Source organism: Saccopteryx bilineata, chromosome 2, assembly GCF_036850765.1.
Source record: "Saccopteryx bilineata isolate mSacBil1 chromosome 2, mSacBil1_pri_phased_curated, whole genome shotgun sequence".
NCBI lineage: Eukaryota > Metazoa > Chordata > Mammalia > Chiroptera > Emballonuridae > Saccopteryx > Saccopteryx bilineata.
The window spans coordinates 383,914,924-383,939,571 of NC_089491.1; the positions used below are offsets into that span (position 1 = coordinate 383,914,924).

General features: G+C 43.2%; 1 protein-coding gene across 2 annotated transcripts; it reads left to right on the forward strand.

Moving 5' to 3' along the window:
• The first annotated feature begins 183 nt into the window (after positions 1–183).
• DGKE (diacylglycerol kinase epsilon) lies at positions 184–24,124 on the forward strand. 2 transcript variants are annotated; one of them, XM_066264011.1, is made up of 12 exons: positions 184–352; positions 825–1,301; positions 8,495–8,654; positions 9,463–9,582; positions 12,944–13,087; positions 13,392–13,549; positions 13,909–13,960; positions 16,553–16,666; positions 17,697–17,768; positions 18,997–19,124; positions 19,371–19,482; positions 19,842–24,124. In XM_066264011.1, the coding sequence occupies exons 2-12, from the start codon at positions 847–849 to the stop codon at positions 20,019–20,021; spliced, it is 1,695 nt and encodes a 564-aa protein (XP_066120108.1). In that variant the 5' UTR covers positions 184–352; positions 825–846; the 3' UTR covers positions 20,022–24,124. The 2 variants fall into 2 exon arrangements, with proteins under 2 accessions (XP_066120108.1, XP_066120107.1); XM_066264010.1 differs by having other exon boundaries at positions 184–1,301.
• Positions 24,125–24,648: the final 524 nt, after the last annotated feature.

The window sequence follows — 24,648 nt, forward strand, 5'->3', positions numbered from 1 at the left end:
CACGCCCCTACCGTCTTGTTACTCCGCCCATCGCTCTCCCTAAGCCCCGCCCCTAGGATCCGCCCCCTTTGCCCAACCCCACCCTCTTCCCAAAGCCCCGCCCCTCAGGCCTATCAGCCCCCGCTTCCCACCTCACAACCCCGCCCCGCCCGGGGTCTCCTGTGTGCAGGCCCCGCCCCCGTCCCGCGGCCCCTGCCCGCTCCCCTCCGAGTGCGTGAGCGCGCTGTCTCGGCCTCTGCGCTGACGTCGGCGCGCCTGACAGGCTTGCTGTCGGGCCCCTGCTCGCGGCCGCGTGACCGGAGGGCGGCCCGAGACCTGGCCACCGAAACTGCGCCTCCGCCCCGCGCGTGAGGTAGGGCCCCGGGCGTGGAGGCGCAGGGCCTGCGGGAGCGGCGGGAAGCCTCTGTTGGCGACCCGGCGGCCGGGAGGGGAATGCGGGCCGGGGGATAACGGTTACGGCGGTGTTACCGCGCGGCCCACGTGCGCCATCGCTCCCGGAGCCCCGGGCTTTCCGCGCAGATCAGCCAGTAAATGTTCACTGCGCCGGTGCCGGGCAAGCTGAGGAGGCGGCCGCGGGGACCGGAGGAAGAGGGACGGGACCGAGCGTGACCGCGCAGGCACCGCCCCCTCGGCGCGGCGCGACTGGTCCCCGGGCGGGCGGGCCATTGGAGGCTCCGGGCCGCCGCGGGGAATCCTGTGCGCGTGCCCCTCCTTGGAGGGGGCGCCGCCACCTGGGCCGACCGCGCCCTCGGCATCACCTGGAGGCAGGAAGGAGGGCGGGCGGGCCCTGCGAGCCGGCGGCGGACCCGGCTGTGTCTCTCCAGTTAGGAGCAGTTCTTGCAGAAGATGGAAGAGGAGAAGCGGCCGGAGCCCTACGCGGGCCTAATCGCGGACGGGCACCTGCTCCTGTGGGCCCTGTGCTCCGTGCTGCTGCCTGTGTTCATCACTTTCTGGTGCAGCTTTCAGCGGTCTCGCCGGCAGCTGCACCGCAGGGACATTTTCCGCAAGAGCAAGCACGGGTGGCGCGACACGGACCTGTTCAGCCACCCCACCTACTGCTGCGTGTGTGCGCAGCACATCCTGCAGGGCACCTTCTGCGACTGCTGCGGGCTGCGCGTGGACGAGGGCTGCCTCAAGAAGGCCGACCAGCGCTTCCAGTGCAAGGAGATCATGCTCAAGTATAACAGCCAGGGCCCGGACGCCATGCCGCACCACTGGATCCGGGGCAACGTCCCCCTGTGCAGCTACTGTGGGGTTTGCAAGCAGCAGTGCGGCAGTCAGCCCAAGCTCTGCGATTACAGGTATTGGCCTCTGTGGGGCTTGACTGTCCCACGGTGCGTGGTAGGGTTTCAGGACGTGGGTGTAGAGGCCTGCAAATGGCCTGAGGTGCCCACTTGGAGAAAACAAGCTGATAACCATTGCTGGTATTGGAGAAGCAGAGCAGCTTTGCGATAGTCATATGCTGAGGCTCCTCAGTCAGCCTGTTTGCCTGCTGTTTCCTAGGCTCTCGGCTTTCATTGAGGTCTCCAGGTGCTGTGTTAGTTCATGGCCACTGTATGGACAAGTTAACTTTTACCTAGAGTCACAAAACTGATTCATCCTTAGTGTTATATTAGGAATGTGCAAGGAAGACAAGTGTTATTCCAAAGCAGGACTTTTAAGTACGTTTTTCAACTATAGGTATGGTTGCATATAACTCTTAAAGGTGTACTCCTTTTGTCTGTGGTCTTCCAGGACATGTAGGCTCGTGACAAGTGACTTTGACTAAGCCAAGAATATTTTAATGGCTTTTAAATACACACCGCAGAACGTATTTGTGTTCTTCGGTATTGTCTGAAATCAGGTGAAGGTCATGTTAGAGATTGGTAATAAAGGGGATGTCACTTTGCAGAGCATCTATTAGAACTCATTTTACAGTGGAGAGAATTGTGCTCAGTGGTAAAAATAGAACAGACATCTCGGAATTCTAACCCCTGGGCAAGGTTAGGAATGCTATTAGTACGCAGCCTTGTCTCACCCTTCCATCTGGGTGGGCATCTTCATTGCGATGGGTTTTATTTCTGACAAATAGAAAGGCCCCTGACCATGTTTAAGAACTGACAGAGAAAGCTGGCACTAGACAGCAAGTGACAGTTTTGTCTGGGTTTTTTTCTTTATTTAAAATTGTTCTGTTGTTTTTTTTTTTCATTAGTGTGAGCACTGTTAGGTCAACACTTATTTTTAAATCTTATTTTAAATAGTTTTACCCATCAGATTTAGACTTAAGAAAATTTTCCCAAAAAAATATATTTTAAACAACTAGAGTTCTGTGACCATTCATTTTTATCTGGTCTCTTTCAGATTTAGATGTCCTTCTGACATCTCTGACAGCAAGGTTATCAACGTCGTTAAGCTTTATAATTCTCTCTATAGGGAAGCTTTATTCTCCATGAGTTGGGATTAGATGGAAGGAAAATATGAATTGAGTATTGTGACTTCCTCCCTTCTTTGTATCTGTGCCGAATTAGATTAAAATAGCTTGTGAGCATTTTAACTGCATTTCAAATACTCCTTCACAAATAAACACAGTGCCCTGATCCTCCACCCAAATGATCTTTCTAGAAATCATATCAGATGGAGTACCTGCTCTGCTTAAAACCCTTCAGTTGCTCCCATCACAGACACTGATGATCTTTCAGTGTAAACCCCAGATGCTTAACACAGTCCTTCGTGCTCTCTGCCTGTCCCTTTAGTCTCACCTGCCACCCCTGCATTAAACTTTATGTACCAGCAACATCGGGCGGGTTTTGGTCTTCTTTCTTCCTACTGCCCCTTTTCTCTCCCTTTTGGCTTTTCTCGCTGTCTTCAGTGTCTTTCTGGCCAGCTGCGAGGCGTCCTTCAAGACTCGCTGGGGCCCTGTCCTCCAGGAATTCGGCCTGATCTCCTCACTCCGCCCCCAAATTTCTCTCTCTGGATGATGATGTAACATCCTGTTTCTCAGTGCTTCTCAAAGTCAAGTCCCCAGAACCAGCAGCATGGGCATCACTTAGAAATTCGTTCGAAATGCGAATTCTAGGGTTGCCAGATTTAGCAAACAAAGTAAAAATTAATCTTTTTTGCTATATTTGGACATATTGATACCAAATAAAAATATTTACTTGAAATTCAAATTTAACTGAGCATCTTCTATTTTTCCTGGCCACCTTAGACCCACTGAATCAGAAACTTGGGATAGGGACCAGCAGTCATGCCTTTAACAAGCCCTGCAGGGAATGCTAAGGCCTGACCTGTGGTGGCGCAGTGGATAAAGCATAGACCTGGAACACTGAGGGCACCAGTTCAAAACCCTGGGCTCACCTGGTCAAGGCACATATGGGAGTTGATGCTTCCTGCTCCTCCCCCACCCTCTCTCTTTCCAGTATCTCTAAAAATGAATAAATAAAAATCTGAAGTTGGAGAACCACCACTGTATTTATGAAGCTTTTTAAACATGAGCGTCTTATCCTTAATCTTGTGTGCCCTCCTCCCCACTGCCTTGAGCACAGTGAATGTTTGTGAGGATAGAGCTCTTCCTCATCAGCTGGTACTGAACATGCTATAACCCTTCACCCATGGAAGAGACTGTCTCTGTATAATTTATGGGAAGGGTTAATTATACTCAGGAGAGAAGAGCACAGTGTCCTGAAGTGCTACATTATTCCACAATGTTCTGATTTATTTTAGTCAATAATTTTATCCAGGATACAGTCAGCTATGACCTTCTGTGGGAATGAAATATTTTAGGAAGAGAAGAAAGATAAATATCTATTTAGAACTTTTAAATGCAGACCAGACCCTCTTTTTCTTTCTGGATTTTATCAAGCACTGTGGGGGGCTCCTATTCTTGGGAAGTCTGGGATTTAAATGACTTATGAAGACTGTACAGGTCCTGGCTGGTTGGCTCAGTGGTAGAGTGTCAGCCCAGCATGTGGAAGTCCCAGGTTCGATTCCCAGTCAGGGCACACAGGAAAAGCGACCATCTGTTTCTCCACCCCTCCCCTTTTCCCTTCTCTCTCTTCTCTCTCTTCCTCTCCCACAGCCATGGCTCAAATGGTTTGAGCAAGTTGGCCCCCGGTGGTGAGGATGGCTCCATGGCCTCGCCTCAGGCACTGAAATAGCTCAGTTGCTGAGCAACAGAGCAGTACCCCAACATGGGCAGAGCATCACCCAGTTGGGGCTTGCCAGGTAGATCCTAATTGGGGTGCATGTGGGAGTCTCATTCCCTCCCACCTCTCCACTTAAAATAATAATAAAATAAAATAAAATTTTAAAAAAACAGAAGACTATATAACAAGTTAGTATTTCAGAGGTCAATAATGACAGGTGATACCTGATTTTAAAGCCTGCAGCCCAGTTAAACTCTGCAGATAAGTGATAAAGGTCCTTAAATCTACACTGAACCAGTCATTTCATTTTCACATAGCAAGCATGCTTTGTGCCACCACTGTGCTGGATTCTTACTGTCCTGTAGACTTTGTTTTTCTTTTTTTGAGTGTCTTCCTGCCTCTACTATCCTGAATACAAAGTATTTCTGCTCCAAGTCTCTTATGACTCCTTCCTTATACTTCCTTTTTTCTTCTCACCTCTCTTCTAAACTGAAATAGGAAATTAGGCTATATTTTTAAGTATTCATTACATTTATCAAGTAAACCTTTGTTCCTTATAATGTTCTGTCCCATTAAGTCAAGAAAACATAAGGTACCTTTTTATTTAGAAGACCTTTCTTCATTACATCCCACTCTACCCCCAAAACCATCTACACATGCACACACAAACACACACACACTGTGATTCATAAATCAAAGCTTCTGACTCTTAGCAGGTAATTGCATTGACAGCTTGAGTCTTGGCTTTGATCTTAAATTTTGTATAACTATGTTCTATTGGTGTTTATTTATTTTATTAATTATCTGAAACAGTGAAAGATAGCAAATCATCTTCTAGAACAGGGAGAAGTAAGTATACTTTTCCTGTAAAGAGCCAAAACTAAGTTATTTTAGGCTTTGCAGACTATATAATGTGTCATAATTACTTAATTGTACTCACCATCATAGTACAAAACCAGCTGTGGACAATACATAAATGAACGGGTGTAGCTGTTTTCCAATAAAACTTTATTCACAAAATCAGGTGGCAGAGGTATAGGTCTTCACAGCATAAAGCCATTTAAATAAACCACAAAAGGAAATATAAGTCTATCAAAAAATAAACTTAAATATATTAAAAGATAACTTTAAAAGAAGACTGACCTAGCCTGACCCAGGCGGTGGTGCAGTGGATAGAGCTTTGGACTGGGATGCGAAACACCCAGGTTCGAGACCCCGAGGTCGCCAGCTTGAACGAGAGCTCATCTGGTTTGAGCAAAAGCTCACCAGCTTGAGCCCAAGGTCGCTGGCTCGAGCAAGGGGTTACTCGGTCTGCTGAAGGCCCGCGGTCAGGGCACATATGAGAAGGCAATCAATGAACAATTAAGGTGTTGCAATGCGCAGTGAAAAACTAATGATTGATACTTCTCATCTCTTCGTTCCTCTCTGTCCCTGTCTATCCCTCTCTCTGACTCTCTCTTTGTCTCTGTAAAAAAAAAAAAAAAAAAAAAAAGACCTAGTTTGCAATAGATATGACAGGAAAGAGGTTGATATCGTACAGACATAAGAAGTGTGTGCGTTTTTTAAAATAGAGTGCATGAAAAATTCACAAAAGAAGATCAAAAGAAATTCAGCTTCACCTGGTGATCAAAGACATCCAAATGAAACAACAAAATATTTTTTGTCTCTCAAATTATCAAAGAAAAAAATGTTAAGTCCTAACGAGCAGTATTAGCAAGTGTTAGATATGAGGGACGCCTTCGTGCACTGATAAGCATATTGGACAGCCATACCAAGAACCTCAGAAAATGCCTGGCCTGTGCTTCAGTCACCTGACTTCTGAGCTTCCAGAAAAATAGTCTTGTTTATGCTTAATGTTGTTCATATTCTTTATACTTAGAAAAATAAACTATCTAAATGTTGGGGGGAAAATAGAAAAGGGGTTAAATAAATTATGGTATATCCATATGATATTATTCATTCTTTACCAATCATGTTTTTAAAACATATTTCGGCCCTAGCCAGTTAGCTCAGCAGTAGAGTGTTGGCCCATCATGTGTATGTCCTGGGTTTCATTCCCAGTCAGGGCACACAGGAGAACTGCCCATCTGCTTCTCCATCCCTCCCCCTCTTCCTTCTCTCTCTCTATCTCTCTCAGCTCTTTCTTCCCGTCCTGCACTGTGGCTCGATTGGAGCAAGTTGGCCTCGGGTACTGAGGATGGCCCCATTGGCCTCTGCCTCAGGCACTAAGAAGAGTATGGTTGCTGAGCAATGCCCCAGATGGGCAGAGCATCACCCCTTTAATGGGCTTGCCCAGTGAATCCTGGTGGAGGTGCATGTGGGAGTCTGTCTCTGCTTCCCCTATCACTGAATTAAAAAAAATATTTTTTCATGGCATATGCCCATATTCATGATACAATATGAGAAGAGAAAAAAGATCCTATTCAGATATATAGACAATCATCTCCCTAACCTGAAAACCATGCATATACGCCCTGTAAAACCGAGAGTAAGTGCATCAGAAAGCTAAGAGGAACTCTCTGAATGAGTTTTATTTTATGTTTCTCAAGCATAAGCTGATACTATTTAATTTAAAATATAATTTAAAATGTATACAGTGCCTGACCAGGCGGTGGCGCAGTGGATAGAGCGTCGGACTGAGATGCGGAAGGACCCAGGTTCGAGACTCCAGGATAGCCAGCTTGAGCATGGGCTCATCTGGCTTGAGCAATAAAGCTCACCAGCTTGGACCCAAGGTCACTGGCTCGAGCAGGGGATTGCTCAGTCTGCTGAAGGCCCGCAGTCATGGCACATATGAGAGGGCAATCAATGAACAACTACGGTGTCGCAATGAAAAACTGATGATTGATGCTTCTTGTCTCTCTCCGTTCCTGTCTGTCTGTCCCTATCTATCCCTCTATCTGACTCTGTCCCTGTAAAAAAAATAAATAAATAAAATTAAAAAAAATAAAAATAAAATGTATACAGGTAGCTCGCAAACATATGCTGGCTTCTAGAATCTCAAACAATTCACAAAAAAATACAGAGTAAGTCCCACATTCTTCCCAGAGGAACTGCTGTGAAACCATTCAGTGCTGGTCCTTTCGAATTATCCTCAATGATAAAAGACGGTGTTCAAGTTAATGGTAGAGCAGTGGGCACAAGCAATCTTTTATAATTTGGAAGCAAGTATCAATAAGGTTATCACGCAAGGTACTTTACAGCTTTCTGCTTAACAGATTGCGCGGATAACCCTTCCTTTAGCAGTAAACAGCAGTAATTACTTGACAAATCTGAATATCCAACTGGAAAAAAACAACCTTAAAATAGGCCAAGATTGTTGATCTTAAGGTGAAAGAGTAATTATCCTTTTTTTTTTTAATTTGTTTACCTCTGACCTTGATTTTCAGTGACCTGCTTTTGTCTACGTGGTCAGAGCCTCCTTGTCTGTGAGAGGATTAACTGCTGAGCAGATTAATAACAGAAACCTGGGTCACCACCGGCACTAGTCCCTGCTGGTTTCATGCGTGGGTCCCGGTATAGAGGCGGATCTGTCTGTACTTCAGATGCAAGCGTAAAGATTAGTTCTATATTAACTGCCAATAAGAAATGGACTGTTTTACTGTATCAGCTAGTATTTACTCGTATTCACAGATGCTTTATAAGTGAAGATATTTTCAGGTGGACCCTGAGGAATGCTTCGGGGACCCAGGTCAGTGGGGCATGTAAGCAGTAATTCCTCACAAACCTAATTCAACCAAAGCACAAAGTGAGTAACACACAGAGCCCTTGTTCTAGATCAGTGTCTGTTCCTGTGCATTACATCTGTTCCGATTTACCATTTTATACGTTAAAACTGAGAACTTGTTTAAATACTCATTTTTAAAAGTTTGATCATGGTAACATCAATACTGTATTTTTATCAAAATCAAACAAATGAAAATCTAATGAGAAAGTGACATTGGTTTTACATTTTAGGTACATTTCTTCGGCTTAGAAGTCTGCTCCGATTCTCCTGTTTCTGTGTTCAGTTTATTGGTATAACACATGTCATACATACAGCTAGCTTCCAGTAAACTCTACCATACGCTTTGAGAGAATGAGGGCAAAATAACATTGTTCTTACTAAAATGATTTTAACCTCACAGACATCCTGAAAGGATTTTGGAGCCCTAGACTGTACTTGAAGGAGCACCATTAAACTGCTGTGTTCAGACTTCATCGCTCTGTTTTCACTATGCAGACACAATGATAAATCTTCTGTTTGCCAGATTTTATACTCAATAGTGATGAAGTTACTGTTTTAATTTTTTTTGACAAAAATGATTGGTCTGGAGATAATAAGATTATGGTTTTTAATCAATTATTATCTTTGTTTCTTCGTCCCTCAGATGTATTTGGTGTCAGAAAACAATCCATGATGAGTGCATGAAAAATAGCTTAAAGAATGAAACATGCGATTTTGGAGAATTCAGAAACCTCATTATTCCACCAAGTTATTTAACTTCTATTAATCAGATGCGTAAAGACAAGAAGACAGACTATGCGATGGTAATCGGAGTTTATTTGTCCTTGTGTAATTGATTTCCAGAGAGTTGTTGCAGTAAGTGCGTGGCAGTGACAGCTGTGTGTCTATGCGTAGAACCGTAACAGCAACCGGAAGCCCTGCCCGCCGCCTGCAGACGCGCCAGGTCTTTCCTGTCTAAGAGGAAGTCGTCAGTGCTTCATAAGTCACTGCAGTAATAAGAGGCCTGGTACCCCATTTAAAAAAAATTAAAAAAAACTTGCAAACTAAAATATATTAGACTACATCCAGAAAAGGATAGTCAAGGTAAAAGAGCAGAGAGAGTCAACATCCATTCTATGAATGATTTAAAGAACTTGAAATGTATTTTCTAGGAGACAAGAGTAATAAAAGATGTTATGCTTCAGGTGTTTAAGCACAGCAGTTAAATGGAAAAACAAATGAAATTATTCCTAGTTGCTTCAGAAAGCAAAATTACAACAATCAATAAAAGTTTTTAAAAAATAGATTTTTAACTCAAGTCAAACTTTCTAATAATTGAGTGGGCTGCCTTGTTATTAAGTATCTTCTTACATGCGTATCCAAGCGTATGCTGGAAGACTTATCTAGACTAATGTAGAAGAGAATTATACATTAAGCAGAAGTTATATTAGTCTGTCTCTAAGGTCCCTTTCCATTCTTAGAAGTCTAATGTTGTACTGATTGTACTGGGGACTGTACTGGGATGCTTGTTTTTCTCTCAGCAAATTACAGCACTGTCATCAAGGAATGGAAATCTTAATGCTCACCAGTTCTGAGATATTTAACCGTTTTCACTCACCTTCATTTTTTCAGCTAGCCTCTAAGCTTGGAAAGCAGTGGACTCCACTGATAATCCTGGCCAACTCGCGTAGCGGAACGAACATGGGAGAAGGCCTGCTGGGGGAATTCAGGATTCTTCTAAACCCAGTCCAGGTAACCAAAGAGAAAACCTTCCTTTCTGTACTAATCTTTCATCTTAGCTTTTCATTTTTCCTAAGTTATAATGGTTATTAATGCTTTAAACCAGTAATCACCTGATTTAGGAAAGAGTAATAATTATTGAAGTATCAAGCTATTTGAATATATTGAGAAAGGGGAGCTCAGGGTGAGGATGTAAAATGGTACAGCCACATTAGATAACAGTTTGGCAGTTTCTTTTTTTATTATTATTAAGTGAGAGGCGGGGAGGCAGAGATACACTTTCACATGCACCCCAACCGGGATCCACCTGGCAAGCTCACTAGGGGCAATGCTCTGCCCATCTGGGGCCGCTGCTCTGTTGCTCAGCAACCAAGCTATTTCAGTGCTGGAGATGAGGCCATGGAGCCATCCTCAGTGCCCTGGACCATGGTTGCAGGAGGGGGAGGGAAAGAGAGAGAAAGAAAAGGGGGAGGGGCGGAGAAGCAGATGGTCACTTCTCCTGTGTGCCCTGACCGGGAACTGAACCCAGTACATCTACATGCCAGGCTGATGCTCTATTGCTGAGCCAACCAACCAGGGCCTGGCAGTTTCTTTAAAAATGAAACATATTTACCATACAACCCAGCAATCCCATTTTTAGGAATCTACCCAGGAGAAATAAAAATGTTTTGTGACAGCATAGATGGACCGGGAGAGCATTATGCTAAGTGAAGTAGACAGTCAGAGAAAGACAAGTACCATATGATGTCACTTGTGTGTGGAATCTACAGAATAAACCAGCAAAACAGAAACAGATTCATGGATACAGAGAACATCTGTCTGAGGTGAGGGGAGATGGGGCTGGGTGAAGAAGGTGAAGGATTAAGAAAAAAAACACGTCATGGACACAGACAACAGAAGGGGGTGTGGCGGGTGTGAAAGGGCCAAGTGGGGACACATGGTGATGGAAGGGGACGGCCTGGCTGGTGAACACAGCGCAACGTACTGATGATGTATTATAGGCTGTACAGCTGCAACCTGTATCATTTTATTAATCAGTGTCACTCCAAAAATTCAATTTAAAAAATCAATGAAATAACAAGAGAAAAGCAAGAGGAAAAAAGAAAACATATGTCCCACAAAGACTTTTATGCAAATGTTTATAGCAGCATTATAGCCAAAAGTAGAAACAACCTAAGAAGCTCGGTGCAAGGGGCCCGTGTCGTATGATTTGATTCATGTGACCTGTGCAGAAAAGGCGAGTCTGTAGAAACCGGGAGTACATTGGTGGTGGCGTGAGGCGAGGAATCAGAAGGGACTGCCCCTGGACGTGGAGGGACCTTGTTGGAGTGACAAAAGCTCTAACCTGCGTTATGGTGATGGTGGCACAGCTCAGTAAACTTACCGAAAATCACTGAACTGTTCACTTGAAACGCGTGAACGTCATTATATTAATATGTAAATTATCCCTCAATTAAAAAATAAGAATAAAAGGATTGAGGTTACATGCTAGCAGCTTCTGCTTTGAAAAACTAAACAACCCGTTGTGCAACAGTCAGAAATATCTATAATAACTTCTTTCCAGCTTGGAAATAATTATGGAAATAATAAAAAAAGAAAGACAGTTACCAGCAGCGTCCCCACAAAAATACATCCGTGGTTTCATTGGTCTGTGCTCTTTCCATGAAGAGCCTTTGCATTTATATGTTAACATTCCTGTGACAGTAATCTAGGTATAGATTTGCATTCTGTTTTCCTTACTTAAAGGTGTATTTTTCCATGTTGCCACATAGCCTTCATAATAATATATGTATTGACTAAGATAATTAGTCAGATGTCGATTTCACTATGTATTGACCCAGTCTCCTGCTGGTGGCGGTTGAGTTTGTCTCTAAGGTTGTACAGTTATAAATAATGCTGCATGGAAACCTTTATACAGTATTTTCATTTTTTAAACTATTTTCCTAGGTCCTCAGAGTTATAGATATAAAGGGTCCTTGCCTCTTTGTCATTTTATGCATGTTGCAGAATTCTTTTCCAGAAATGGGTCCTAACTTGCACTGGTGATGGATCTTAAAAATCCAGACTAGAATATGTTGCACTAGTTCAAGGTGTACTAAGTGCGTTTGGTTTCCTGTGACCAAGAAGGAGGGGGTGTTGTATAATAGACAGGAGGACAAAGGGATGAGGCTACTCGTGCTTTGTAGGGTCAGTGTTGGGATGAGCCACACTGAATGTAGGGAGGTGTTGGCATTAATTTCTCGTCTGGGTATCTATCTGAACAAATTCAAAACACTAATTTGAAAAGATATACCACTCCATATGTTCTTTGCAGATTTACAATAGCCAAGATAGAGAAGCAAGCAACCTAAGAGCCCAGCAATAGATGCCTAGGTAAAGTTGTCATACAGATATACAATAGAATATTACTCAGCCGTAAAAAGGGGTGGGACCTTACCTTTTGCAACAACATGGGTAGACCTAGAACATATTATGCCAAGTGAAATAAGGCAAACGGAGAAAGACAGATGCCGTATGATCTCACTTATATGTGGAATCTAAAGAACAAACTTAACTAAGCAGAAAAACTCATAGATACAGAAAACAAATTGAGGGTCGCCAAATGGGAAGGGGATTAAGGGGACTGGGCGAAGAAGGGGAAGAGGTTAAGAAGTACAAATGGGCCCTGGCCGGCTGGCTCAGTGGTAGAGTGTTTGCCGGTGTGTGGAAGTCCTGGGTTCGATTCCTGGCCAGGGAACACAGGAGAAGCGCCCATCTGCTTCTCCACCCCTCCCCCTCTCCTTCCTCTCTGTCTTTCTCTTCCCTTCCTGCAGCCAAGGCTCCATTAGAGCAAAGTTGGCCCGGGCGCTGAGGCTGGCTCCATTGCAACAGAGCAAGGCCCCAGATGGGCAGAGCATTGCCCCCTAGTGGGCATGCCGGGTGGATCCCTATCTGTCTCTCTGCCTCCTCACTTCTCACTTCAGAAAAATACAAAAAAAAAAAAAGAAGTACAAAATAGTCACAGAAATGTGAAGTACAGCATAGGGAATATAGTCAGTAATATGGTAACTGATTATGTCTAATGCCAGGTAGGCACTAGGCTTATCAGGATGATCACTTCATAAGTTATATAAATGTCATCACTGTGTTATACACCTGAAACTAATCCAATACTAAATGCCAACTATAATAGCAAAATAAATTAACTTCTTTTTAAAGTAAAAAAGCATATAAAGCAAAAGAAATGTGTGACATAGAGCCTGGCACATTGTTAAGGATAAATGCGTTGTAGCCAGTCTTACTGAACCAGAGCTGTACTCATCTGGAGAGACATCATGCTCACCAAAGGGAGGACAGTGTCAGACAAAAATAACTGTTTTTCTTTCCTGTGTAGGTTTTTGATGTGACTAAAACCCCCCCTGTCAAAGCGCTGCAGCTCTGCGCTCTTCTTCCCCACCGCTCGGCCCGCGTGCTGGTGTGCGGAGGGGACGGCACCGTGGGCTGGGTCCTGGACGCGGTGGATGAGATGAAGATGAAGGTACCGCCCTTTACAACCGACCTTATAGATCACGTGTGAGGCTGGAGACTCGCCTTTCACGGAAACTCCTCTAAGATAATTAGACAGTGTTTTTGGTTCTGTTTTTTGTTATGCAGATATATATGAGACGATGTTACCAATGTTGAATATTATGATTAAGCAGTTAGCATAAACTTTAGCAAAATAACATACTGTTGTTATATCAATACTTGTGTGTTCATTGCTTTGGTTTTTAAGTTTTACCAAATTTTATTACCCTACAAATAGAACAGAAAAATCTAAACTCTTATCTCCCATATTCTAGGGACAAGAAAAATACATTCCACAAGTGGCAGTCCTGCCTCTGGGAACAGGCAACGACCTGTCCAATACTCTGGGCTGGGGCACAGGTTATGCGGGGGAAATCCCTGTCGCCCAGGTCTTAAGAAATGTGATGGAAGCCGATGGAATTAAACTGGACAGGTAAGTTAACCTCCCCCAAAAAAGCAGAGTGTTGAGAGCATGTTTGATTGATAAGTGAAGTCTTGTGTAAGTTACAAAGTTAAATGTAATTTAAAAGTGAAAGACTGAGTTAATTTTGCTTAAACGCAGAGGCTGGTGTTTTGTTGTTGTGTAATATTTTGGTATGTAAGGACTGAAGTCCTAAGTCAGGCTGAACACTTATCTCAGATCTGCACACTCACTCAGTGCTTGGTTTTTCAAGTGCTAGTTTAATAAAGGGACCTCATCGCCCATGCATCCAGAGTTGATTGGTAATAAGTATAAGTAATTGGCAGTTCATTTGGAAATAATCACGAATTTTTTTAACTTCTGTTTTTTAGATGGAAAGTTCAAGTAACAAATAAAGGCTACTACAACCTGAGAAAACCCAAGGTATGTTTTTAGGGCTTCAGTTGGGAGTGGTTTCAATGACCATGAAGGGGTGTCTGCACGGTACAGGATGTGGCGCTGTGGTGGGCAAGGGGACCCAGTGCCTTTCTGTAGGCGCGGTTACGGAGCAGGACACGGCTCCACGTCGGACTCTAAAGACCGCTGTGGGAGAACCGGTGCGAGAGAGCTGAGTTCTGCCCTGGCAGGTCACCTGGAAGGGTTTCAGGGGAGGTCACATGTGTGTTGGTCCTTAAAATGTAAATACAGGCCTGACCTGTGGTGGCGCAGTGGGGTAAAGCGTTGACCTTGAACACTGAGGTTACCGGTTCAAAACCCTGGGCTTGCCTGGTCAAGGCACATATGGGAGTTGATGCTTCCTGCTCCTCCCCCCTTCTCTCTGTCTCTCTCTCTCACTCCTCTCTCTCTAAAAATCAATAAATAAAATACTTTAAAAATCTTAAAAAAAATAAATAAATAAAATGTAAATACAATTTAGATCGACAGAAAAAGAACCAAGACTTTCCAGGCAGAAGAAATAGAGACTAGAGGGTACAAATCATGGTTAGCAGCTAGCATATGATACAGAGAGACTAGATCTGGTTTCTTAGATGCACTAGCTCTCGCCGCATGTCTGTGCTCCTGGCCAAAGCTGGGGGACTGGAGCAGGAATCCGGGACCGTGTTTTGACGCTGGCTGATGGACCTCCCTACCGCAATCCTGCTGGTTTCAAGTGCAAAGATGAAACAGAGTTTAGAAACTTTGTTTGGCTTGAAGACCAGAAAATCAGACACTACAAGACTGAAAACAGAAGTAATATAAGAAGCATTCACAGCCTGACCAGGCAGTGGTGCAGTGGACAGAACATCAGCCTGGGACACTGAGGACCCAGGTTCAAAACCCCCAGGTCGCCGACTTGAGCACAGGCTCACCTGGCTTGAGTGCAAGCTTGCCAGCTTGAGCACAGGGTCATTGTCTTGAGTGTGGGATCATAGATATGACCCCACAGTCACTGGCTTGAGCCCAAGGTCTCTGGCTTGAGCAAGGGGTCAAGTGTCTCAGCTGGAGCCCCTGGGTCAAGGCACATATGAGAAACAACCAATGAACAACTAAAGTGCCAGAGCTATGAGTTGGTACTTCTCATCTCTCCCTTCCTGTCTATCTCTCTCTCTCACACACACACATGCTTAAACAAAACAAAAAAGCATCACAGCAGTGGCTGGCTCAAGTTCTTCAAAAAGTATCTTACAGATATTACTGTCCTTTCAAGATTCAATATCAACAAGAAGCAGTTGACTGGCTTCTTGGGTTAGCTGTTAGACTTGGATGTGGAGATAAGGCTGAAAAATACAAGAACTTGGTCCCTGACAGTACAAGAAGGGCTGACAGTGCAGCTGACAATGCAGAGCCTTGATCAGTTTGGATGCAGATGGTCCTGGTTTCCGGCTGGTGTACCGGCTTTGGCTCACCTCAGATTCAGCGGCATGGTGGTTACCCAGTAATGCCTGAGGCCGGCTTGGTCCAGGAGCGCCTGACATGGGTACAGCTGCTAAAGCATCAGACAGCGAGGTCTGCTGGCCGAGGAGATGCAGTTCTTGGTGAGGCTGCTCAGAGTCTGATGGCTGCGTATGGCAGGGCTCGGAGAACAGACAGTGAAGCCACAGTAGCTGTGCAGACGGTCGTGTCCGAGCCAGACAGACCACGGCTGGGGAAAACTGGACGGGGAATATTTTCGGGTTTCCGCCTCTCACCTCCTTAGTACAGCTCGGAACCATGGTAAGCCCTGGTGTGTGTTTAGAAATCAAATGTCATGTTTTCAAAAGAAGAATCCCAGAAAGAAAATCGAGTATATTCTAGAGATTTCCCATCATTGCATTTTCATTAATAAAGTTGGGGGGGGGGGGGATGTTCTGGAGGTAGTGAAAATGGTTTAGAAACCTGCATGAGGGCAAAACATGGGGAATGTTAGGATGAGGAAGAGAGAGACTCGATCAAGACGTGGCACCTGATTGGAATTAGAGGAAGAGAGAAAATACATGTTACTACCAGATCTGCAGTTTTCATGACTGGATGTATAGAAATGATGTGAACTAAGAGATGAGAGAAACAGAGTTTCAGGTTTGAGTAGGAAGAAGATCAGTGAGCAACCGTGAGGCTGTGATGCATGGAACAGAAAGTTGGAAATTCAGGCTTATTACTCAGGGACAAGACAGAACTGGGGATGTAGACTGAGGAATCAGGCTGAGCTGGGAGGCAGATAAACTAAGCAGGTCCCAGTAGCCTGTGCTGAGACCAGTAGAAGCCAGTATAACAGGAGCATAGGAGTGGAGAGTAGAGCCATTCTAGAGGATAAGATCTGAGACGCAGCACGTTAAACAAATGGGAATGGAAATCCGTATCTGTAATTAATCAGTCTTTGAACTGAAACGTTATTTCTGGAAACATCACTGAGTAGCATAAAATAGCTCTACATGAAGAGTAAACGCAGAACGTATTAAATTTTCATAAAGAACATAAAAGCTAAGATCAGCATGTTGAGCACGCGACCCAGGCTATGACTGAAGCATCGTCTGTTGCTGTCCCCACCCGTCCCCACAGGAATTCACAATGAACAACTATTTTTCTGTCGGGCCTGATGCTCTCATGGCTCTCAACTTTCATGCTCATCGTGAGAAGGCACCGTCTCTGTTTTCTAGCAGAATCCTTAATAAGGTGTGTTGGATAAAATAACCTTTCCTGCTTATACCGAAGGTACAGTAAAAATCAATAGTTTCATTATATCTGCCAGCCTTTCAAGTAGATTCAGATAGAACTAACTTAGGGAAACATTGACCTGCTCTGTTTTGTGTAAGACTGTCAAATTAGAGCCTTAATTGTCTTTAATTAAAGTATTATAACTATGGCGAAATTATTTCCCAGTTAAAGTTGGAATGTTTGACAGCATGTTTTGCTTAGAGGGCAACTAAGTGGAATATACAATAGCTTATCTTAATAGCAACTGATACTGGAAAAAATTTTAGGAAGGATACATTTTTGGTAATGTCACTAATGGAAAAATAGATTCCTTTGGCCTGAAAAGAACTGGCAAAGGCTGATAAGAGGAGGAGCAGTTTGTCTACCACGACTTTTAACCGAGAGCATCGCTCCAGTTTCCGGCATGGTTGATTCCTTTAGTGGGAGTTTTCTCTTGGAACTTCTTTTGAATGACTGTTGGTGATTAAGCAATAGGATGTGAAAAATAAATGTCAAACAGTTTTGTTCCTGGTTCTGTTTTATAAATATTTCAAATTTACAAATAGTTTTCTTTTATGAATATAGGAGCTAAAGCAATAAGTATTGCTGTTCATACGATTGGTAATTAGCAGCATGCCCAGTGCGTCCATCAACCTTTTTATATTCAAAGGTGATTATAAGATGTTCACTAGATTTATCTGTATTACTTTCCTTAAAATATGAAGTTCAAGAAAAAGGTAGACTTTTCTAACTTGAATATAGTATTTCTTTATAAAATGTACCCTTTTTGATAAATTGGGAGAAAACACCATTTAGACACAAACTACCTCTCTCCCATTAAAGCAGGCCCAACTCAAAGGTCCTGGTCCCTCCTCCCGTCCGTGTCTGAGCCTCGCCGAGGAGACCGGGCGGCACTCGCGCAGGGAGCTTTCATACAGCGTCTTTATTTTTTTTGCTATAGCGCTTGTTGGATTGCTTTAATATCATATTTTCTGTTCCTTTCTCACAGGCTGTTTACTTATTTTATGGAACCAAAGATTGTTTAGTGCAAGAATGTAAAGATTTGAATAAAAAAGTTGAGGTAAGCTTTTAAAGTTTAGATGGGCTCTGGATCATGAATTTTTTTTAACAAAAATGCTGAATTTTAACATATTTTGCTAGCATATATGGAATATTTATTGTGTGCCATGTTACCAACTGCTTTATACACATTATCCCACGATATTAAGTAATTTGCCCAAATCCACATGTAACCAAGATTTGAACCTGGGTTTATGTAACTCCAGAGTCTGCTTAACTCTTATGCTGAACAGTTTCCATTTATACATGATGACTGATACAAAGTTACCTAACATAGCGCCTGACTCATCATGGACTCTCAGAGGAAGCTGAAACCCACAGTTTTAATTCTTATTATGATGGTGCTCTAGTTCTCTTACAAAATAAAAATGTATGAGCAGTAAAAATAGGATAGTAGTGATTACTTATTGCTACAATATCCCTGACAACATAATGTGACAAGGGCTTGTATATATTCCTCGCTTGCTTCCAGAAGAATCTGTATTGGTTAATAGCACCGACAAAGACATTAATACAGAGAAACCTAGTACTGAAATAAGTATCACAGGAAGAGCTCACAGCCTTTGCAGCCACGACACAGAGGAATGGCAAGGTTTTCCGGTAAAAAAAGCTTCCTCTGCTTCTCGTATTTCCTTTGACTTCTGCTTGGATAGCACTGGTAGCGTGAACTGACTTCCAGACAGCAAAGGAAGCGAGTATTTCAGGAAGAGAGGGTGGGGTCAGCAGTGTCAGGGGCTACTGAGACAACAGGGTAAATAAGGCCTGAAAAGAATAATGGAATCTAACAAACAGGGTGCCACTGATAACGTGGGGAGTGGAAATTCATTTGTTATAATTCATTTATTGTAATGAACATAGAACAGGTGGGAAAGGCATATTACCTAGCACAAGGGGTGGGAAGTCGTCTTCCCTTATACGTGCATCTCTCACATCTTATGCATATGAAACTGGGTGTGCCTGGCCTGTGGTGGTGCAGTGGATAGAGCGCTGACCTGGAGGGCTGAGGTCGCCAGTTCGAAACCCTGGGCTTGCCCGGCCCAGGCTCATACAGACAGGCAAGCAACAACTCAAGTGAAGCAACTATGAGTTGCTACTTCTCGCTCCCCGCACCTCTTCTCTCTCAGTAAAATCAATAAAATCTTGAAAAAAGAAACTGAACGTGAATTCTAAGTGGATGTGTCTGCCGGTCATGTGCCCGTTAGTAACTAACTTCTTGGATTTCTTTAAAGCTAGAGCTGGATGGTGAGCGAGTAGAACTGCCCAGTTTGGAAGGTATTATAGTTCTGAACATCGGCTGCTGGGGCGGCGGCTGCAGACTCTGGGAAGGGATGGGAGATGAGACCTACCCCCTGGCCAGGTACGCACGTGTGGCCTCTGGGTTTACGGCACTGTGGTCCTCGTGTCACTTTCTGTCACTGTTTTCTGCATTTGCGCAGCCTGTTGTTCTTCACAGACTCCTCCCTCGGGTTTCCTTGTTTGTACACCTCGCTAATAGAAGTATTTCATAGGCTGACGGGCCACCCGTGTTAGAAAGTAACTGTGCTGTGTGGCTGACTCGATGTTATTGCGTCATATACTCCACATTTCCTTTCTCTGATTCTAGGCACGACGACGGTTTACTGGAGGTCGTAGGAGTCTATGGGTCTTTCCACTGTGCTCAGATTCAAGTGAAACTGGCAAACCCTTTTCGAATCGGACAAGCACACACAGTGCGGGTGGGTGTCAGTGCGCAGACACGCTCGTCTGCTCCGGTCCCCTTCTAAGCCCTCGATCTGTCGAGTCGATTTGTACACTGTAGTTTACAGCCATGCTGCTGGTCACCCTCCCCCAGGTACTCGAGTGGGGTGGGGGAGAGCAGGAAATACGGCCCTCAGTCCTAGAAGAAGTAAAGTGGTTGGTGAAAAAGAATCCTCTGAACAACCGAGGAGTGAAAATATATTCAGAATTATTTTCTCAGAATGAAAGCTAAGGAATGTCCCGAAGGAGAGTTAAGGACTATGGATGATGTTATTAGGGAAGACCTTTCTGAAATTTGGGGGACTGACTTTTCTAATTCTTTGTTCCCTAACCCCAGCTGATCTTGAAGTGCTCGATGATGCCGATGCAGGTGGACGGAGAGCCCTGGGCCCAGGGGCCCTGCACTGTCACCATCACGCACAAGACACACGCGCTGATGCTGTACTTCTCTGGGGAACAAACTGATGATGACATGTCCAGCACTTCAGACCCGGAGGACACTAAGGAGACTGAGTAGCCGGATGAGGAAGTGAAAATGTACAGTGGACTTCACAAACAAGTGAACCCACATCCATCCACAAGTAGAAACCCTCCGTCCCCTGAGGCTCATTTCACCGGTGATGTAAAGAGGACACATTTCTGTAAATAGCATTCCAGAAACAACCAAATCTCCAGTTGTTTACTAATGCCAGTTTTTTTGTTCCTTTGTTTTAACAAAACACTTTGATTGTGTCGTGTTCGTTTTAAAAAGTCAGAGAACTTAGCATGAAAGTGAAGTGTTTTTTTCATGGCTTTATGTTTAAGAGTGAGGCTGACTGCAGGGTGCCCTCCTTCCTTGTTCTCGAACCACACGGTGATGTGGGTGGAAAAATCACTTCCATCTTCATTTTTAATGTGGTGACAGCATACACTTTAAAAATTAACTTGCTTTTTTGAAAGGAGATGGTTGGCTTCCAACCAGCAGGTGAACGCTGGGCACCCCCCTGCCATACGCCTCTTAGCTCCTACAGCCCAGCCCCAAGTGGGTCCCTAAGTATTCATTCCCAGGAAACCCTAAAAGGAGACAATGTAAAAGAAAGACAATACTTAAAATTTTTTAATTATGGTTTTTATTTTAGGAGCATTTTCAGACCCCTAGATGTTGTTCGGTTAACCGTGGTAATGACTGTATTGAGCTGTTGAAGTTCAGTGTCATGTTTATAACCCAGGATAGCTAAGAGAACCACATAGGTGAACTGGTGAAAGTTTACTCTCAGAGTACTATGGCTTGAAAGTTATGGGTTCACCAACTTATCTTTTGATTAAAAGACAATGTCAGCAGTTCAAAAAACGTACTAAAGGAAATTTACTAGTCATATTAATTGCTCAAAAATAGTTCAGTAATGATTGATTAGTTTTCCAAATTCGGTAGTCTTATAACAGTTTGAATACAGTAGTCTTTTATAGTCAAAGGACTTAACAGAATTTCCCCTTGGGGAAGTGACAGAATCCTCTGCTGAGATGTTTATCTTATTTATTTTAAAATGAGAGAGATATATTTTTTTTACTTATTTATTTTCTTTATTGTGGTAACCTCTGTTTAGTGTTTACAGTATATGGCTTTATTTAATAGGTTAAACTGATCATATAAATTCTAGTCACAATCGGATAGAAATTGACTAGTTAAAACCCATCGTTTAATTCCCCTGACAGATATTTTTACTTTTCAGAAATAATCCTCAGTTTAAAAGGAGGGGCGGAGCAGTGAAAGCACTTGCAAACTTCTTTTAGACAACTGAAGTTTTGTTTCCTTATTTTATTTGACCCTCAATTGCCAAAAACCTACTGAATGGCTAGTCTCACGGTTCCCCATTAGAGGGCGCTATTCTGCTGTTGACCAGCCTGCTCCCTCCGGTCTGTACTTAGGCAGACCCACTGGGCCTCCAGCCTGCTGTTTTTCTAACAGACGGCCTGTTGGTGTGCTTGGTGGTCTTGTGTAACATTAATCTCTGACAAATGAAAATGTAGCCCCACAACTTGAGCTGTCTTTAAGAATCTATTACAAATCTATCAGCCATGAATTGCTGTCGACTTAAATTTCAGTCCCCTTGAGGCCCGGGAACAACCTGGTCCTGTATACAATACTCAGTACATTATAGAAAATGCTTTCATTTTGCTTAAATTATGTAAACTCTGTCACGATCTCTACAGAAAATGCTAACTTCTAGCACCGATAGAGTTTTCTGAGCAGACCTGTCTTCACCTTATTCACACTCCCGAAGCAGTGATGGGAGTTTACAGTTTCTTTTATGGGCTGACCATGTTTTGAGTATGATGTTTTATCCTTTAATTCATGGTCAGAATCATTACTGATACCACCTTCTGCACATACAGGGTGGGCAAAAGTAGTTTCACAGTTGTGAGTACGCAGAGTTTATTCTTGTATTATTTATTAATTATTGAATTATTTACCATATGAACAACTGTAAACCTACTTTTGCCTGCCCCTGTATACTGTTAAATTCATTTTGCTTTGGACTATATCTATAATTCATAGTGCTAATTATAGAATCAAAGTATGTAGTTAATTTGGGATATCAGAATTAAAATCATCAAACTAGCTATGTAGTTGGGTTTTCTTTATTAACTACTGTAATGTTATATTGGATTTATAACAGGTTTATATACACCCTCATTTATTCAAACAAGTTGGGTTTTTTTCAGTTTTCATAATCTAATGAGGTTCTTTCCCCTACTGACCCTTCATGAAGTCTTTCTCATTCAGACTTAATATTTTTTAGGAAAGTTATTTCAGAACACCATATTATAAAACACCTTATTTTAGCAAAATTCACCTTTTTGGCACATTTACTGAGCATTTCAAATACACGCATAGGCACGTGTCTTCTTTTAAATAATTACAATTGACAAGACTCACGTTCGCAAGTTATATATATTAGGGTCGCACTTGCCTACTTTACCATGGACTCCACACTTTACAAAAGATAATTTGCCACAAGCTTTTCCTGTTCCATTTGAAATTGTCTTGACTTTTTAGGATAATAGCGTCTCTTCTCAGGAAGAAATGCACGGAGTAGAACATACCTCCGTGTCTGGTCTGACTTTTCCCCTCTTTTCCTGTCCTCGTGCATTCCTGACTGCTGGTAAACTGTGTGGCTCAAATACTGGTCCCTGCAGCTCTTCTGGATCCCTTAGACAAGTAACGGTGGTGACTTCCGTGCTTTGCTATGTGTGCTGGAAATCAGACTGACTTGTGTGCTGAAGAACACATTGTCTAGTGGTACGATTTCATGACCTTGAGTGTTTCAGACTTTCTGCAACAATGAACTATGAACCCTTAATGTAGCTAATGTTTGTAAAAATTTTATCGTCAAAATTGTTTTTCTTTTTTAAGGTGTGTCAGAAACATGTAGTAGTTGCGTTTTGAAATGTTTGCCTACTTAGAGTTGTAAAATCTACCGTGACTCAAACTGTCGAGTCCGTTTTGCACTGTAAAAGTAAATGCTGCCAGCATGTCAAAAAGAAAAAGATAGTTTGCATTTGTAATATAAAGTTGTATGTAACATATACTATGGAATTTTAAATTTGCACTAACTAGAAAACTTTGAAGATTAAATTAATTTACAGATTCACATGGGTCCGAATACATAATTCATGTTCAGCCAAAAACGTCAATAGAACGGGTGACCGGTTTCGTGTGGTTTTCCTTTGAAATGATAATATTGAAGCAGGAACCAGCACTTCATATTCAGAATTGTTTAAGATTCTACCTAATTGTGTACAAGGGAATGTAGGTAGATTTATTCTAAAACTCTAGAAATTTGGAAAGAAGCAGCAGTTGTTGCTCAGTCCTGATCTGAATGAAGGTGTTTTCTCACAGCATCAGGACAGAAGAGGTTACTCTGGCTTTGCTTTTTAAAAGCTATGCCCCTGCCTTCCTCAAATATTGCCTTTAAGTCCTGAGGCACCTGCATTCTTACGGAAGTCGGGCCGCCCATGTGTGTAAGATGAGATTTCAGTAGACAATGTACTTCTTTAAAAAAAAAAAAAAAAATTCTACTAGTTATGAAAGGGTTTGGTGGCCACTACTCGAATAACTGTCACCTGATTAATGTTCTACTGATCTTTACATATTCAGAAGCTTCATTTTTTTTGGTGAAAAGAATATTTTGGAGATTTCGGCTGCTGCTTGTGAGGTTTCTTCACTGCGTCACAAGTTTTAAAGGCATTTTGTTGAATAGTAAGCATGGGCTTAGCCTCTGTTCCTCATAATTCTGATTTTAGTCAAGTGTAAAAATGGTCTGTGTATTTAATTCATTTTAGTTATATAAATACGCACGTTCACCACCAAGGCCCTAGGTGTGTCTTCAATGCATGAGGCTTGCCGGTCTCAAACAGGAACATTCCGCCTGACCTGCGGTGGCGCAGTGAATAGAGCGTGGACTTGGAATGCTGGGGTCGCCAGTTCGAAACCCTGGGCCTGCCCGGTCAAGGCACATACAAGACGCTACTACTAGTTGGTGCTTCCCACTCCTCCCCCATCCCTTACTCTCTCCCCTCTCTCTAAAATCAATAAATAAGATCTTTGGGGCGAGGAAGGTACATTTTGCCCTAGCTGGATTGCTCAGTGGAAAAAGTGTTGACCAGGCACACTGGAAGTCACAGGTTCGACCCCCTGGTCCGGCACATACAAGAAGCAATCAATGAGTACACAACTAAATGGAATAATGAGTTGATGCTTCTCTGTGTCTCTCTTCCTTCCCCTCCTTTCTTTCCTCTCTCTCTCTCTCTCCCTCCCTCTCTCTCTCTCTCTCTCTAAAACCAATGGGAAAAAAAAATTTTAAGTACATTCCAAGGTTCTAGACAAAGAAAAAAATGTCACCCTCTAACACAGAGGTTGGCATGTATCTTAGGTGTGGGTCAGTCTCTGCAAGGACGCCCTGGGCTACCTCCCCTTTGAAGGACAGTGTCAGGGCAGAGTGCACTTCACAGAAGATCCCTTACTCTAGGAAATTTCCACCGCTACTTTTTGAGGACACTGGACGCTGGAGTGAGAGCTGGAAAGTTAGATTGTTTTTCCCGTTCCCCTGCCATTGTCCGGGCGAGCTGGCGCCCGGGTCAGAGGAGATGGGCCCTTGTGAGAA